The sequence below is a fragment of the Agelaius phoeniceus genome, chromosome 20, assembly GCF_051311805.1.
Source record: "Agelaius phoeniceus isolate bAgePho1 chromosome 20, bAgePho1.hap1, whole genome shotgun sequence".
NCBI lineage: Eukaryota > Metazoa > Chordata > Aves > Passeriformes > Icteridae > Agelaius > Agelaius phoeniceus.
Window position 1 is genome coordinate 8,282,442 of NC_135284.1, and position 14,335 is coordinate 8,296,776.

Consider the following 14,335-nt stretch of genomic DNA (forward strand, 5'->3'; position numbering starts at 1 on the left):
ACAGAAACAGGTGAAAGGATTTCAATATAATCTGAGTGCCTCATGTGCATTTTTTTCTCCAGATAATCTGTAATTTGTATGTTGAGGTGGTATTTTTCCTTGAATGGGAGATGGGGGAGTTGCTAGTGCAGAAGCAGCTGGGGGCTGTGTGCCTGCAGGGATGCTGTTTGCAGAAGGAGGTGGATTTGCAGGGAATGAGGCTTGTTTTTGGAAAAAAGCCCTTCAGCAGTGCAGGTTTGCAGCCTCTCAAAGATGGGACAATGGCCCTGAGGCCACCAGTGCCAGCCCTTCACCTGCATGGCCTCCCCAGGGCCTTCAGCACAACCCTCCTGGCATCCAGGGGTTTTCCTTTTGATTTCCAGTGCCTCTTCTCCACACTGCTGGGCTCTGCTCTGCAGAAGAGCCTTTCAAAACCCCTTTTTGAAAGCAGCATGATCTTTCAGCATTAAACAGGAGTGAGTGAGCAGGGGTGAAGCTCTAGTGCTATAAACACTACATTCATCCTTTTGTTTTTTCTTTCCTGAGGCACCGATACAAAACTGGCTTAATATAAGCCTTTGAAAAATACTATCAAGCATAAGTAATCTAGCACACACACACATACACACACAAAAAAATCTTTCTGTATGTTAATTTTAATGTGCTTTGATTGAAAATGTAGACCAGCTCCATCTGTCCTATTCCCCAAGCTCCCTACCATCATGATAGATTATTTTCCATACTCCAATTAATAAAGTAGGGCAGGCAGTGTTATTTAATTAAAAAACCCACACATCCAGGCATCCTTTATATATATATATATATTTATTTCTTTTTTTAATCACAAGAGCACAATCCTCCTCAAGACTTTGATGAGATGTGCCTCGCATTGGAAACTCCTAGCAAGAAAAATAGAAAAGAGGAAAGCTGTGATGAGGGCTGAGCACATCTTGCTCCATCACCAGGTTGCTTTTCAAAGTCCATATCCATCTCCCTTCTCCCCCTAACCCTTTTTAACCCACCAGCCAGGCCTGGGGTGATTATTTTTGAGTGTTCAACTGGTCACTGTATCTAGTCTAAGGTGAAAATTCAGGCAGGTTGAATATATATGTGTGTGTGTGTGTGTTTGTGTATAAAAATATATATTTTTATATATGGATAATTATGAGGGTTAAAATTCAAGCAGGAGTGAATAGCTGTGGAGCTTCAAAGCCTGTTTATAAGCATGTTTGGGATTCCAATCACCTTTTTCTTTCCCTAGCTTTGGTCTCCTGTTCCCATTTGCCTCTGTGTGTGGCATCCTTGCTGTCCAGAGGGCAGCACCATCACCCAGCTCATCCAAGCCCTTGTGTTCACTCTGCTCTTTCCTTCCTCCTGCTCTCCACCACCCTCACATCCTGTTGTGTCCTTCAGAGACCCCAACCCCCTCATTTTTCAGGGTGCTTATCAGACAGTGAGATGAGTGCCATTCCATCCTTGCAGGACAGTTGCCCTGAACCTGGTGGGATGCTTCCTATGGTTCAGGGCTGAATGCCACCTTTCAGTTAGCAGGACAAGAAATTTGAATTACCTTTCTTAAGGTAATTTCATAACAGCACCTTGAAATGCTGCAAAAGCCTTTGAGTTGCTGCCAAGCAAAGGAAATGCCATGCTGCCTTTTCTCAACCAGTTCTGAGCCATATTGGAAAGATCCTGCCATATGTTCTCTCCCTTGCTGCCTGCAGCCTGCCTGTGCTCCTGCCTGCATTCCTCCTTGACAGAAGCCTTGCCAGCACCTTGCTCCCTCTTGGCTTGGACTCCAGCTTGGCTTTCCCAGCACCAGCATGGCCCATCTGCATCTCCTCCCCTCTGCATAAGTGACACTGGCAAGGGGGGCTCTTTACAGACCTGGACGAGACGGGGCTGCTGTGGAAAGCACCTTGAGCTGTTTGATTTTCCAGCATCAGTCTCACTACATGATTACAACAATGGGAAGATGCCAGCAGCTCACAATCCAGGCAGCAGGCCAAAAAACTTAATGTTACAACTCACTTTATAAGCTTCTTGACCAATCCCACAAAGCAAAAGCACATTGACAGTAGTTCTATCCAACCACTGTAAGCACAGGTACCTTTGGTTAAACAATGCTTGCTTATTTCAAATACAATACCTGCTTGTAAGCCTTAAAACACAATGCACAGAGCTCCATTATTAAGCTTTAACCTTCCTAATATCTTGCTAGATAAACTTTCTGCAGCTTAGAGAGTTATTCTAGACAAGTGTTAATACACAGACCATTGTTCTATTTGCCCTTGCTTTTTCTACAGTTTAAATAATTTTTCTGCTGACCTATCTCATGGCTGCTGCGTTAGCTCTAATCACAGTTCTGCTGTATCTGAGGCCTGCCTTTTGCAGCTTTCCCTAAACCCCTCTAATTTTCCCTCTAATTTTGTGGATTCCCACACGTAGGCATTAGTGCAGTGGGTGCTGCCCACAGGGTGTCACCAGAGATTTAGGGCACCAATCTGCAGAGATTATTCCTGATTTTGGGGCAGGATCCTGCAGCATGACAGTGGCACTGCTGCAGCTACCTGTGGCAGAATTTGTCTTCCTGCAGCTCAGGGGTGAAGAGCCCCAGCTCATGTGGGTCTGCACCCAAAGCTCAGTGCCTGCAGCTGCCCTGGGCAGAGCCCCATGGTTTTCCTGTTCCTTTGAGCTGCTGAACTGAAGGGCTCTCCTCCCCCTGCAGGGACCAGCAGAGCTCTGTGCTGCAGTGGCTGCTCTCCTGAGCCTGCTTGAAATGGGGAACACGTATTTTGAGCTAGGTATTTGGAGCTACTTCAGATTGCTTGTGCCTCTGCTTAGGAGATTTGGACACATGCTCCTGCTGTCTCCCAAGTCCCCTTCTGTTTGCTGGTGTCAGCTCACTGCAATTTGGCATCAAGAGCCTCCCCTCTGAGCCCCTTCCTTGCCCTGGTGCTGCAGCCCTGACCTCCCCACAGCTCTCCCTGTGGCTGTGACTTCAGCAGGATGAGCCACTTCATTCCTCCTTTTGCCCATCATGCAAATCCAGGCCTTAGTCCCATCCCTGCTGTTTTTCCAGAGGAAGATAATTTCTTTTTATGTCACTGATCACTTAGGAGTCAGTGGCAAGCACCAGCCTCTCCTTAGGGATTCCTTTTCTCCCATTTCTCCTATTGATGCAGAACTGTCATGATCTCCCTGTTTGCTTTTCATCTGCTTTAACATGAGATTTTTTTTTTTTCTCCTCTGGCACTGGAACAGCTGTGCAAGGCAGCTGCTGCTGCTCTTGCACATGCCATAAATGCTGTCATTTGGCCATGCATCCTTATGCACATGTGCACCTTGAGCTGCTCAGGAGAGCCAAAGGGACGCTTGCAGGCTTAAGCACATTCCAGCAAAGCAGGGCCTGGTATGAGGTGGAGAGCCCAGCTCACCAGTAAATAACTTACCAGGCAGTTATTAGCTACCAAAACTGTGCCAAGGGGCCAGAGGAATTTTAATCCTGGGTTTTGCTTTTGTTTGTGACCAAGAAACCAAGCTGCAGCACTCATGGATCTCTTTTTCTTTCTCTTTTTTTGTTTTTTGTCTCCCATTACCTTGTGCTGTAGCCCCTAGACGGATAACATCTTTGGAAAAAGCCTATGCTGCTCTCAATGGTACGTAGCTCAGGTGGTGCATCGTAGATGGTAGCAGACAAGAAATGCTCTTACTTGTGTTTTAATATGGGAATGAAAATGTCTAAAACCCCCAAATTTCAGGTATTGTTTTTTCTGTGGTATGCAGAACTGACTGATACAGTGTTTTATTGTTGTTATTAATCCTTTCTGCATTTCCAAGCACTGCTGCTGTAGTCCCTGAGCACCGATGCCATCGCTCCAGCCAAACCAACCTGCCATGTTCTCCTCATCTTCATCCACGTGTCCCAGCAATTAATTTGTTACAAATCCACTTGCCATTCATAAGGAGAGCTTCCATGGGCTTGGGCTGGGGTTGTTTCTGCTTTGCTTTAACACAGACTCTGGGTCAGGGCTGGTGAGTAGCCATGAAGGCTCCAGGGATGTGAGACAGACTGACGTACAGGAGTAAGGAAGGGCTGACCTGTGCCTGGGCATGGCATAGCTACAGCAGATCCAGCTGGGATCTTGGCTGGGGGGTCTAGGTGTTAATTGCTGCTGCCACAAGTTTATAGCTCTGCTTTGAAAATATACATATCTTAAGCTAATTCAAACTGCATTTAAACCTGAGTTACTGCAGAACAGCCTCAGGAAAGTCAGCACGTTTGTTCTGGGTTTACACAGGGGTAAAACTGAACTGCAGCCATGGCAACTGGAAGGGGAAAGACTCCTCTTAGGATTCAGGGCTGGAAGGGGAAAGACTCCTCTTAGGAATCAGGGCAGGCTGCTGTAAGGAGCCTGCCCTCAGCCTGCCAGCTGAGCATCTCTTTGATGAGTCTGGGATTGCCTGCAGAAAGGATCTGAGCCATATTTTCAGTGAGATGTGTTGGGCAGTGACAGTTTTCCTGATGAAATGGGCTTCAGGACAAGTCTTTGGGTAACAGGAGGTTGTTACTCCATGAACAGTGGCTGAACAGAGGACAGGCATCCCCCTGAGCAGTGTTTGAGGGCATGGGAAGGAAGGAAGGAGGCTCCATTGGGTACCCTGCCCAACTGTGCTGTGGCTTCACCACTGAGATCAAGGTTCTGCACATGACATCATGAACACAGAACCATTATTTTTATCCATGGGATACCTTGAATTTGGTTTTGTGGGGGTTTTTGAGTCACTAGAAGAATAAGCAGTGGTTTGGATTCTATTGCCCAACAGCAGACACCTAAACCTCAGTTTTTATAATTACTAAAAGCAGCTTGGTGTCTCTCAAAGAAATGTTAAGCTCTGACAAGTCCTATAGAAAAAAAGTAAGTGGTGCTTTAAAAATGTGACCACTTGTATGTAAATTCCTGTGGAGTGCAGAGGTGCTGACTTCAGGCAAGCAGAATTGGGGAAAAAAAAATCAACTAGCTACTATTTTAATTAAAAAAAAAGATAACACAGAGCTGAAGCCAGCAGCATGGATAAACCTGCTTTATGGGAAGGACTCAGCACATTTCAGAAGCACTAGTGGCTTCCTTGATTTACTTCTTCCTTCAGTTTACTCCCTGAGTTGATTAATTCCAAGCCCACATGGGTAAAGTCCAAGGGAGATGGAGATCCCTCTTGCCTGGGCACAGAGGGGTAAGTCCCTGGGAAGCAGTGCCACTGGCCAGAGGCTCCTCTTTGGCTTCACTGTTTTGCATGCTCAGTTCCAGGATTTTCATGACATTTCTTTGTGTCCTTGAGTGGGAATTTGGGAGTAGTGCCCACCTCAAGGTGGAAAAAAACAAGATCCCTTGGGATCTTTTTTCGTGCACTTGGGTCACTTGGGGCAGGAGCAGAAAGGAAAGACTTGCTGCATTTTTCAGTCCCAAACAATTAAATGAGTGAGAACACTGAATTTTGGTGTGTCTTTGTCTGCTACCATCTACACATCCATACAGGCACATATGTACAGCCCAGAAACTGAGCAGTGATGACAAGGAAGTCACAGAGGGAGCCCTCAGGGCTCTCCCCTCTGGTCCTCCATGGCCTCCAGGGTGGCACTGCAAGGCATCACTTAGAAATCTCCATCTGTTGTATTTATGTTTTGCTCCATGCCATTCAAGCTGCTTTGTTGTCATTTCTGGATTTGAAGCACAACTTGCCCCTGAGCTCTCTTTGCAGAAAGTTTTTGGGTTGTTTTTTGTTTTGTTTTGGGGTTTTTTGGTGTTTTTTTGGTTTTAGTTTTCTTTTTTGGGGTTGTTTGTTTGTTTGTTTGTTTGGGGTTTTTTTTGTGTGTGTGTAATATCCAGGCAAAGCAATTGTTTTCCAGGTGGAGAAGAGGTTTTTTTGAGGCTGTACCCTGCAGTAGCAGGGTGCAGAGGTTTGAGGTTGCCATCTTCTCTCCACAGCAGCAGAGTGGCTGAGATGTGAGATGGGATCTTTCTGCACTGAAATCAGTCCCATGCAAGGGGCAGGGACTTGCAGTGGATTTTCACCTTGCATTTAAAACTAAACTTCCAGCCATGTATTTGCTTGAAACCAAAACAAAAATCATATGATTGCTCAAAATAATAAAAAACTGTAATCATGTAATTGCTCAAAATGAAACTGAATAGCTGCAGCCTGGGGGCAGAGGATGCCTTGATCCCTCATGCCAAGGTTTGCAGGGTTCATTCACCTGGATGCTGTAAAAGCCCACTGTGAATAGCTCTTGTGAGACCCCACCTGAAGCACTGCATCTGGCTGAGGCCTCCAGCACAAGAAAAACCTGAACCTGTTGGAATGAGTCCAAAGGAGGCCATGAACCCACCCAAGAGCTGGAGCACTCCTGCTCTGGAGCCAGGCTGGGACAGTGCAAGTGTTCACCTGGAGAAGAGAAGGCTCTAGGGAGAGCAGCTGGAGTCTGGTCTAGACCCTTAGAGCCCCTTCCAGTGCCTAAAGAGGCTCCAGGAGAGCTGGAAAGGGGCTTTGAACCAGGGCCTGAACAAGGTCTGGCAGCCTCTGCCCCCAAAATGCCCTCAGCTGCCTGGTGCTCAGGGCTGGGTTCAAACCTCTTGGCTCCAAGCATTAACAGAAAGACTGATTAAATGTTGTTTGAGACACCTAAGGATGCCAATACTAAAGATGGGATTTGGGCAGCACCTCCAGCACCTCTTTCTACCCTTTTAAGCCACCCTCCACCATCACCTGAGCCAGCACTTGCACAGAGCACAAGGCACTGGGTCTGTAAGGCACACGTCTGGCCATGGCAGGAACTTGGAACTGGATGGTCTTAGAAGGTCCTTTTTCACCCAAACCATGCAGTGGTTCCATGATTTTTACCCAGTGGCTTCCAGCCTGGGTGACAGTGAGCATCTTCTTTGGGAGGAGAGGAGGTGGGGAATCCACCCCACTGAGCTGGTCCTGCTTTGTGCATCCCAGCTTGCTGGGGTGACCACAGCAAGAGGCACATAAGGTGTGTTCACTTGGTACTTTGTACCTCTGGGGGAAAAAAGGCATTAAAGGGACAGGTTAGAGTTAGGGTCATTTGACTCTAGGTCAGAGGTTAAGGTGATGACCCCAATCATTTGTCCTGGAGCCTCCTGAGGATGCCAAATAGCTGAGTGTAAAAATCTACTGACTTAGGCACATTGCTTGACATGAGAGAATGGAAGAGAAACTGTTTAGCACAATGAGGATGATTAAAAAAGCTAGGAAAGCCAAGCTGATTATATGGCATGTTATAAAACAATACTTCACTCAGGAGCTTAGCCAAAAAAGTGCTCTCTCATTCCTTGATGTCCCTTGTGGGAGCATTCATGGCACTGAGGGCTTGAGTCTTCACTGCTTTGCATTTTTTCTAGTCATTTACCAGAAAAGTAGATGTAAAATGCTTTTAGCTGTGGCAGCACATGGCAAATGGAGATCTGGCAGCATTTTAGAGCTGCTTTGCCCAGCTCTGAAAGGTGTAGCAGGGTGCAAGCACAGAGCAGCACCTCTGAGGTGTCCCCAGGCCCAGAGGGACAGGGATGCTGTCCTGCATTGTGTCAGTGAGATTGGTTTTCCAGAGGCTCAGAAGGAAACAAGTGAAGTTGACCCCTGTTCTTTCTTGCTTTTGCAGATGAGGACGATGCCAACAGGCTTGGAGAGAAGGTGATTCTGCGAGAGCAAGTGAAAGAGCTTTTCAATGAAAAATACGGTGAGTCTCTGCTTGTAGGCATCACAGGGTGAGGCTGGTTCTGCTGAGAGCAGCCACAGTTAAAATTATTTCCACAAAGGCCTCTATTTATAGCCCAAGCCCATGGCAGCTGCTGCAGCACAGATATTGTCCTGCTGCTCCATGTTACAGCTTGTCCCCAGGGATGTTTCTGTGTCTCACTCTTGGCAGGTGGGACCATTCCCTTCTTGTTGACAGCTCATCCTTGGAGAGGGGAAGGGGTTATGGCAAAATGCAGCACAGCAGCAGGATTTGTTCAGTCTGATGTCAGCCTTTGATGGGACAAACTCTGTGGGAGGAAAGCCAGAAATGTGGCTGTGCAGCCACTAACAGCTTCAGGTTTGGGGGCTGCAGAGATGCAAGGTGGGAGCTCTTACAGTCACAAACAGCACAGGAGTTAGGGATGTTCTCTGCTCCCCAGTGAGCAGGAAATGAAGGAGTACCCAGAGAGGTGAGCAGCAGGTTTACTTGTACACAAGGAAGTAAACCTTGACTTTTAATGCAGCAAGAAATTAAACTGAGCTGTATCACTGCCATAGCATGTTGTGGAGGCTAAAGAGATAAATTGATTCAAGAAATGGGCAGGAGTGATGTCATGATGTGATGTGATGTGATGTGATGATGAGGATGGCTTTGATACTCCACCCCAGTGACCCCCAGACCTGCTGATGTACAGATGCAAGAGGAAATGGGCAAATCTCTTCCATTTCCCCTCTGTCCTGGGCTGTCTTGCATGCTGCTGCTGCTGGTCCAGCCATGGGCTTGGGCGAGTGAGGCACTGTGTGTGTGTGTTCTGAACTCACCCGAGGCTCCTGGCAGAATTCTAAATAGAGACTAACAGAGCAGACAATAAATTGGGCAGGTACATGTAAAATGGCTGGGTGGGATGTGACTGCAGCAAAGGTTGGGCACCACAGCAGCCATGGCATCCCAGTGTCCCCCAGGGCTCTTGGTCCTTCAGTTGGTTGGCTCTGGAGCCCTGCAGTCTCAGGGTTTCTGTGCTCAAGATGACCCCAAGGTGTCAGAAAGTCTTTTTTTCCCAGCCCTGAGATTGAAGAAGGAGTCAGGATTCCTTGGCTCTGGTTCTCAAGGTTGTTTATTTTCTATTATCTATAACATTCTTTTCCTGACCTGCTGAGATCTGTCTAGCAAGTCAGTCCAAGGCACACTGATACCCTCAGAGTGGTGTTATCTTTTTATACTAAAAACTACAAGTACTTTATTTACAATAATTTTCCTACCTACCATTAGGGGGGTTACTGCCTACCTATCTTTCACCTATGATAGACAGTGTGTTTCTACTCTAAACCCATCCAAAAGTGCCACCATCACAGCAGAAGATGGAGGCTAAGAAGAAGAAAGAAGAAGGACAAGGCACGCCCAGATTCCTCCATCTTGGCTTCTGAACCTTCATTCTAAAAACCCAAAATTCTATTTTTCACCCTGTGATAAATTAACTACATTCTATTTAAACTCTCATGGTTTGTAAATCTTCATATAAGGTTGGTAAATGTTTCCATGGGTTAAAATCAAGGCCACAGGTGTCTTTGGCTGCGTGTCAAGGTCTCTGAGCCCTCTGGCAGGGGCTCAAGTCCTCCAGGGCAGCCAGAGGGATGTCCTGGGTTCCAACACTGCAGGGTAAAGCTGTTGTGCTGTCCTCTGTTCTGCCCTTACAGGAGAGGCTCTGGGCTTGAACAGGCCTGTCATGGTGCCCTATAAACTCATCAGGGACAGTCCTGACTCGGTGGAGGTTACGGGGCTGCCGGACGATATCCCGTTCAGAAATCCCAACACCTACGACATTCATCGGCTGGAGAAGATCCTGAAGGCACGGGAGAGCATCCGAATAGTGATTATAAACCAGCTCCAGTAAGTTTTCCCACCTTTGTGGTGGGGGATGTTTCTGTTTGTTAAGGGTTGTCCTTGCTTCTTCAGCCATAAGCAGAGCAACTCACCCTGAGGCCACCAGAGCCACCATACACCTGTGGAGGACCTGCTCCATCCCTGGCATCCACTGTCCTGTGGTTCTTGCCCATGGGTGGGCACAGTGAAGGGTTACAGGGCCAATTTGTCCCCTCTTTCTTGTGCAGTTTGGGATGGTGATGTTTGGAAGGGATGTGACATGGGGGCTGGTAACTCAGAGACCCAGCTGAGCTCTTTCAGGTTGTTTCTCTCCAGGATGCACTGGGGATGCTCCAAGTCCCCTCTCCACACAAGGGGGTGTTGGAAGAGTCAGCTCAGGGTCAGGGTCTGGGCTGTGTCCCAGCACAGGCAGGCACACAGGGTGAAACCACTGACTCATGCCTTGTGTCTTCCACAGGCCATTTGCTGAAATCTGCACTGAGGCCAAACAAACAGGTAAGGGAAGGGCTGGGACATAACTGTGGCTTTCCTGGCACTGTGGGAGAGAAAATGGATGGGAGTTGTGAGGTGGTGTTTGAACCTCCCACATCCCCAAGGCAGCATGGGCAGAAGATCCTACCTAAAAAAAGTTAGGCTCAGCATCTGTTCCAGAGTAAACTATCCTCTTGGAGGATTCCACTTCTGTGAGCTGTGGGAAGACTGGGCTGTTTGGCTCAAACTTTCAGCATGTTCTGCAGGATGTGATTACCCCTCTTCCATTAGCAATTTACTCACCATGAGCAATTTATTCCCTGGTTAAAGCCCTTAATTTGAGCCATCATTTAGCAGTTGAATTTCTAAGGCAACAAAGTTTTCTGTCATCACTGGGAATGTGTTTCTCTGTCCTGTCATCCTGATAAATCTCAAACAGTTTTAATCAAACATGTCAGAATTAGCAGTCCTAGAGATAACTACAATCCTATGTTTTATGAAAAGAGGTGGGTGCATAGAGAAGGGAGATGTGGCAAGGCAGAGCATGCCTGCAGCGTGAGCAAAGCTGGCAGCTCTGTGCCACTCATGGAGGCCCAGCCTGTGCCCCCAGTGGCAGCACAGCAGGGGATGCTCCGTGGAGGGCAAGGGCAGAGTGGCAAAAGGAATCCCCAGATGTAGGGAGCACTCTCAGGGCTTGGGCACCTCATGCCTTCCCTCTCTCCTTGCAGACAAAGACATCAGTGTCCCCAAACGGAAGCGGAAGAGGATCTCCGAAGGGAACTCGGTATCTTCCTCTTCCTCTTCTTCCTCTTCCTCTTCTTCCAATATGGAGTCTACATCATCAACAAATCAGATCTCGCTTGTGGTAAAGCCTTCCAGATATTAGGGGGGTTACTGCCTACCTATCTTTCTGCTTCAGGATGCTGCTCTGCTCTGCTCGAGCTGTCACCACCTCCCTGCACCTGACAAACACTATATAAAGTGTGATGTAAAATGGCACGAGCAGGTTTGGCAAAGGAGGAGACACACCTGTGGGGCTGTCCTTTTCTGCAGGGTTTGTCTGGGGGAGGTCAGCAGAGCGAGCCTGACACCCCCAGGGGCTCTCCTGCATTCCTGCAGTGTGCCTCAGGGTGCTCAGCTTTAGTGGGTGCTGCACCTGAGACAGGCTCAGGCAAATCCCTCCACCCCCCTGCGTTCAAACACGAGTGCTGGTGACATCATCTCGGGTCTGTGGTGCCCCTCAGCAGAACCTGGTGCTTCCCCACAGTCCAGGCTGTGCTGGGTGTACCTCTAGCCCAGTTCTGGGAGCAATGCAGAGTTCTAGAATGCCACAGAACAGGAAAAAGAGGAGATAAAGTCAGGGAGATGCATACAACTGCACTCCTTCAGGGCTTGGCTTCAGTTGCGGATGATACCAAATAAAATTTCCCAAAAATGCACAAGAAAAATAAAAACTTTCAAGGGTTTTTGTCAAGTTTGCTAATGGTGTTTTGGTTTGGGGTTGGTTCTTTTCTCTTACTTGGAAAGTGAGAGCAACAGCCAGTTGTTGGAACATGTCAGAGATTTGATGTTTGCATGGTTTTGTGTTGTGTCCTAACGGAGACTTTTGCCTTCTTTTTCTCTCCCTCTCTTTCAGCAATGGCCCATGAACATGTACATGTTAGACTATGGTGGTCTAAACGTCCAGATCCCAGGACCTATTAACTATTAGACCTCAATATCAAATAAGAACCTCAAATGAAAGAAAAAATAAATAAATGTAATTTATGTAAAAAGTGTATATTCCAATATGTATCGATGCCTTTTAGTTTTTCCAATGATTTTTACACTATATTCCTGCCATCAAGGCCTTTTTAAATAAAAATAAAAAGTGTTGCCTTGCTCTTAAAAGTACTTATTTTATTGCATATCTTATTGATAAATAACATTTAAAGGTAAGAATAAGGGCAGAAGGGCACCCCTTGGACAGGCCTTGTTGGGCTTTGGCAGGTCAGTAAATCTTTAGTGTCATCAGTGCCTGAAGCCAAGAGGTCTGAAATGTTTTAATGCTTCATTTGATTTAGCTCAAAGGTGTAAAAATTCATGTACAGGGCTGCCAGAGGAGTGGTACCAAACTGCAGTGGTGACAGGAGGGAGCCAGGCCTCCCAAGCATCAGTCACCTTCACCCATGAGTTCTGTTGGTTCCTAAGCCAAAGTACATTTGGATTAAGGAAGAAGGAGGTTTCAGGCCCCCCCAAGAGGTGAGATCCCCCCCAAGCCCTCCTGTGTCAAGTCTCCTGCCATCCCAGACTTGGAAAGGCACAGAAAGATTGCACTGTGTGCATTTAACTGGCATTTGAACCAGGAAAAATTTTCAGCCACTGAAGTCCTTAATGATTGATGGCTTTATGATTATCATTCTGTGATTTTATGGGAGGCTTTGATGCCTTTTGGGGAAAGAAGGTCCCACAATAGAATAGTGGAATTGTTTAATTTGGGAAAGGTCTGTAAGATTGAGTCCAACCATGAACCCAGCACTGGCATGTTCACCACTAAACCACATGCCTAAGGACCACATCCACACCTTGCTTGAATGGTGGCAGGATGATGATGGTGCTTGCACTTTCCTGGACAGTTTATTTCAATGCCTGACCTCCCTTTTGTCAAAGACATTTTCCCTAATACCAAATCTAAACATCCCTTGGGAAAACTTGAGGCCATTTCCTCTTGTTGTATCTCTTGTTACCTGTGAGAAGAGACCACTGCCTGCCTGGCTACAACATTTCAGGTGGTTCTAAGCAAGAAGATCCCCCCTCCCTGTGTCTCCTGTTCTGCAGGCTGATCACACTGATGCTCCACAGGCTCCACAACACTGGACCACTGCAAGTGGCAATGCTGAATGCATGCATGGTGGCCCCAGACTCCTCCATGTACCCTGGACCACCTTCCCCCATATGATAAACAAACCAATAAATTGAGGAATATAATTTGACATTCCTGCCCTTATATTTCCATTCCATTCCTGGAGTTTGGCAGCAGAAGCAAATGCTGTTATTTCCCTCTGCATGTGTTTAACTTGTGCTTTGTGCCTGCTGACAGCTGAGCATGGGTGAAACACTGTGGGAATGTCAGTGTGAGAAACCAAGAAGAAGAAACATCCTGGCTTGTGTGCAGGTAAATGCAGCCCAGCGTGAGCCACCAGTGAAGCAGGAGCCCTGGGCCTTGTAGCTTTGGAGTCATTATAAACAGGGATATGAGGCCTCACTGTGAGGTGACCATTGCTGGGTGTCTCTCCAGGATGGGTCACCACAGGCTTGTCACAGCAAACCTGCCCCAACAGCAGCAGCTGTGGCCTCCTGGTGGGTAGGTGGTGGCAGACAGAGGGTCAAAATCACTCCTGACAGTTTTTCTGAGTGGAATCTGCTGCTTTATTTGTTTTACATGTGTTCACTCTGCTTGACTCTGTGTCTCTTCAGGCCATAAGAAGGCTTTGGACAAGGCATGGAAGTGTTACTTGATGCTGGGTAGAAGTGTTATTTGATGGGGAGTAGACATGTTTCAAGGCAGCTGCAGTTCCTGGATCTGGACTTGAATTTGCTCTGGAGTTAAGATGTAAATGATCACACAAGATAACAAAATCCCAAGTAAATGTAGGATATGGCACAGAAGTGGTGAAGTCTGTATCAGTGACCCCAGTTAGAAATATGGTTTAACATCTGAACAGTTGGCATCAAAATCTGAGACTTTCTTGTTTCTGCCTGATATTCAAACCTGTGGCATCTCAAGTTAGGAAACATGACTCAGAGATAAAAACTCATTTTGTCTTCCCAAATGTCTGAAAAGGGCTTTTTTGCAGGTTATCCCCCACCAAGCAGATGTCTCATAAGAGGGCACACTTATTATATTTTATTTTTTTGTGTTGAGGACATAAAAGATGCCATGACACTGAAGGTGATGGCATGGTTTAGCCATGCCATAACACTGAAGGTGTTGGTATGGTTTAGCCATGCCATGACACTGAAGGTGATGTCATGGTTTAGCCATGCCATAACACTGAAGGTGATGGCATGGTTTAGCCATGCCATGACACTGAAGGTGTTGGCATGGTTTAGCAATGCCATGACACTGAAGGTGTTGCCATGGTTTAGCAATGCCATGACACTGAAGGTGTTGGCATGGTTTAGCAATGCCATGGCACTGAAGGTGTTGGCATGGTTTAGCAATGCCATGACACTGAAGGTGTTGGCATGGTTTAGCAATGCCATGAC

General features: G+C 47.0%; 1 protein-coding gene across 8 annotated transcripts in view; it reads left to right on the plus strand.

Moving 5' to 3' along the window:
* The window catches only part of GTF2IRD1 (GTF2I repeat domain containing 1), a 71,102-nt gene extending 59,122 nt beyond the window's left edge, over nt 1–11,980 (plus strand). For 4 of the 8 annotated variants that reach the window (XM_077188625.1, XM_077188628.1, XM_077188630.1 and 1 more), the window contains 6 exons: nt 3,591–3,638; nt 7,658–7,735; nt 9,430–9,622; nt 10,074–10,111; nt 10,816–10,952; nt 11,724–11,980. In XM_077188625.1, the coding sequence (XP_077044740.1) occupies nt 3,591–3,638; nt 7,658–7,735; nt 9,430–9,622; nt 10,074–10,111; nt 10,816–10,952; nt 11,724–11,798 (569 nt within the window). In that variant the 3' untranslated portion in view covers nt 11,799–11,980. Of the gene's footprint in view, nt 1–827; nt 945–3,590; nt 3,639–7,657; nt 7,737–9,429; nt 9,623–10,073; nt 10,112–10,815; nt 10,953–11,723 lie in introns of those variants that run through there. The other 4 variants (XM_077188627.1, XM_077188631.1, XM_077188629.1 and 1 more) reach the window with 3 other exon arrangements.
* The last annotated feature ends 2,355 nt before the right edge of the window (nt 11,981–14,335 follow it).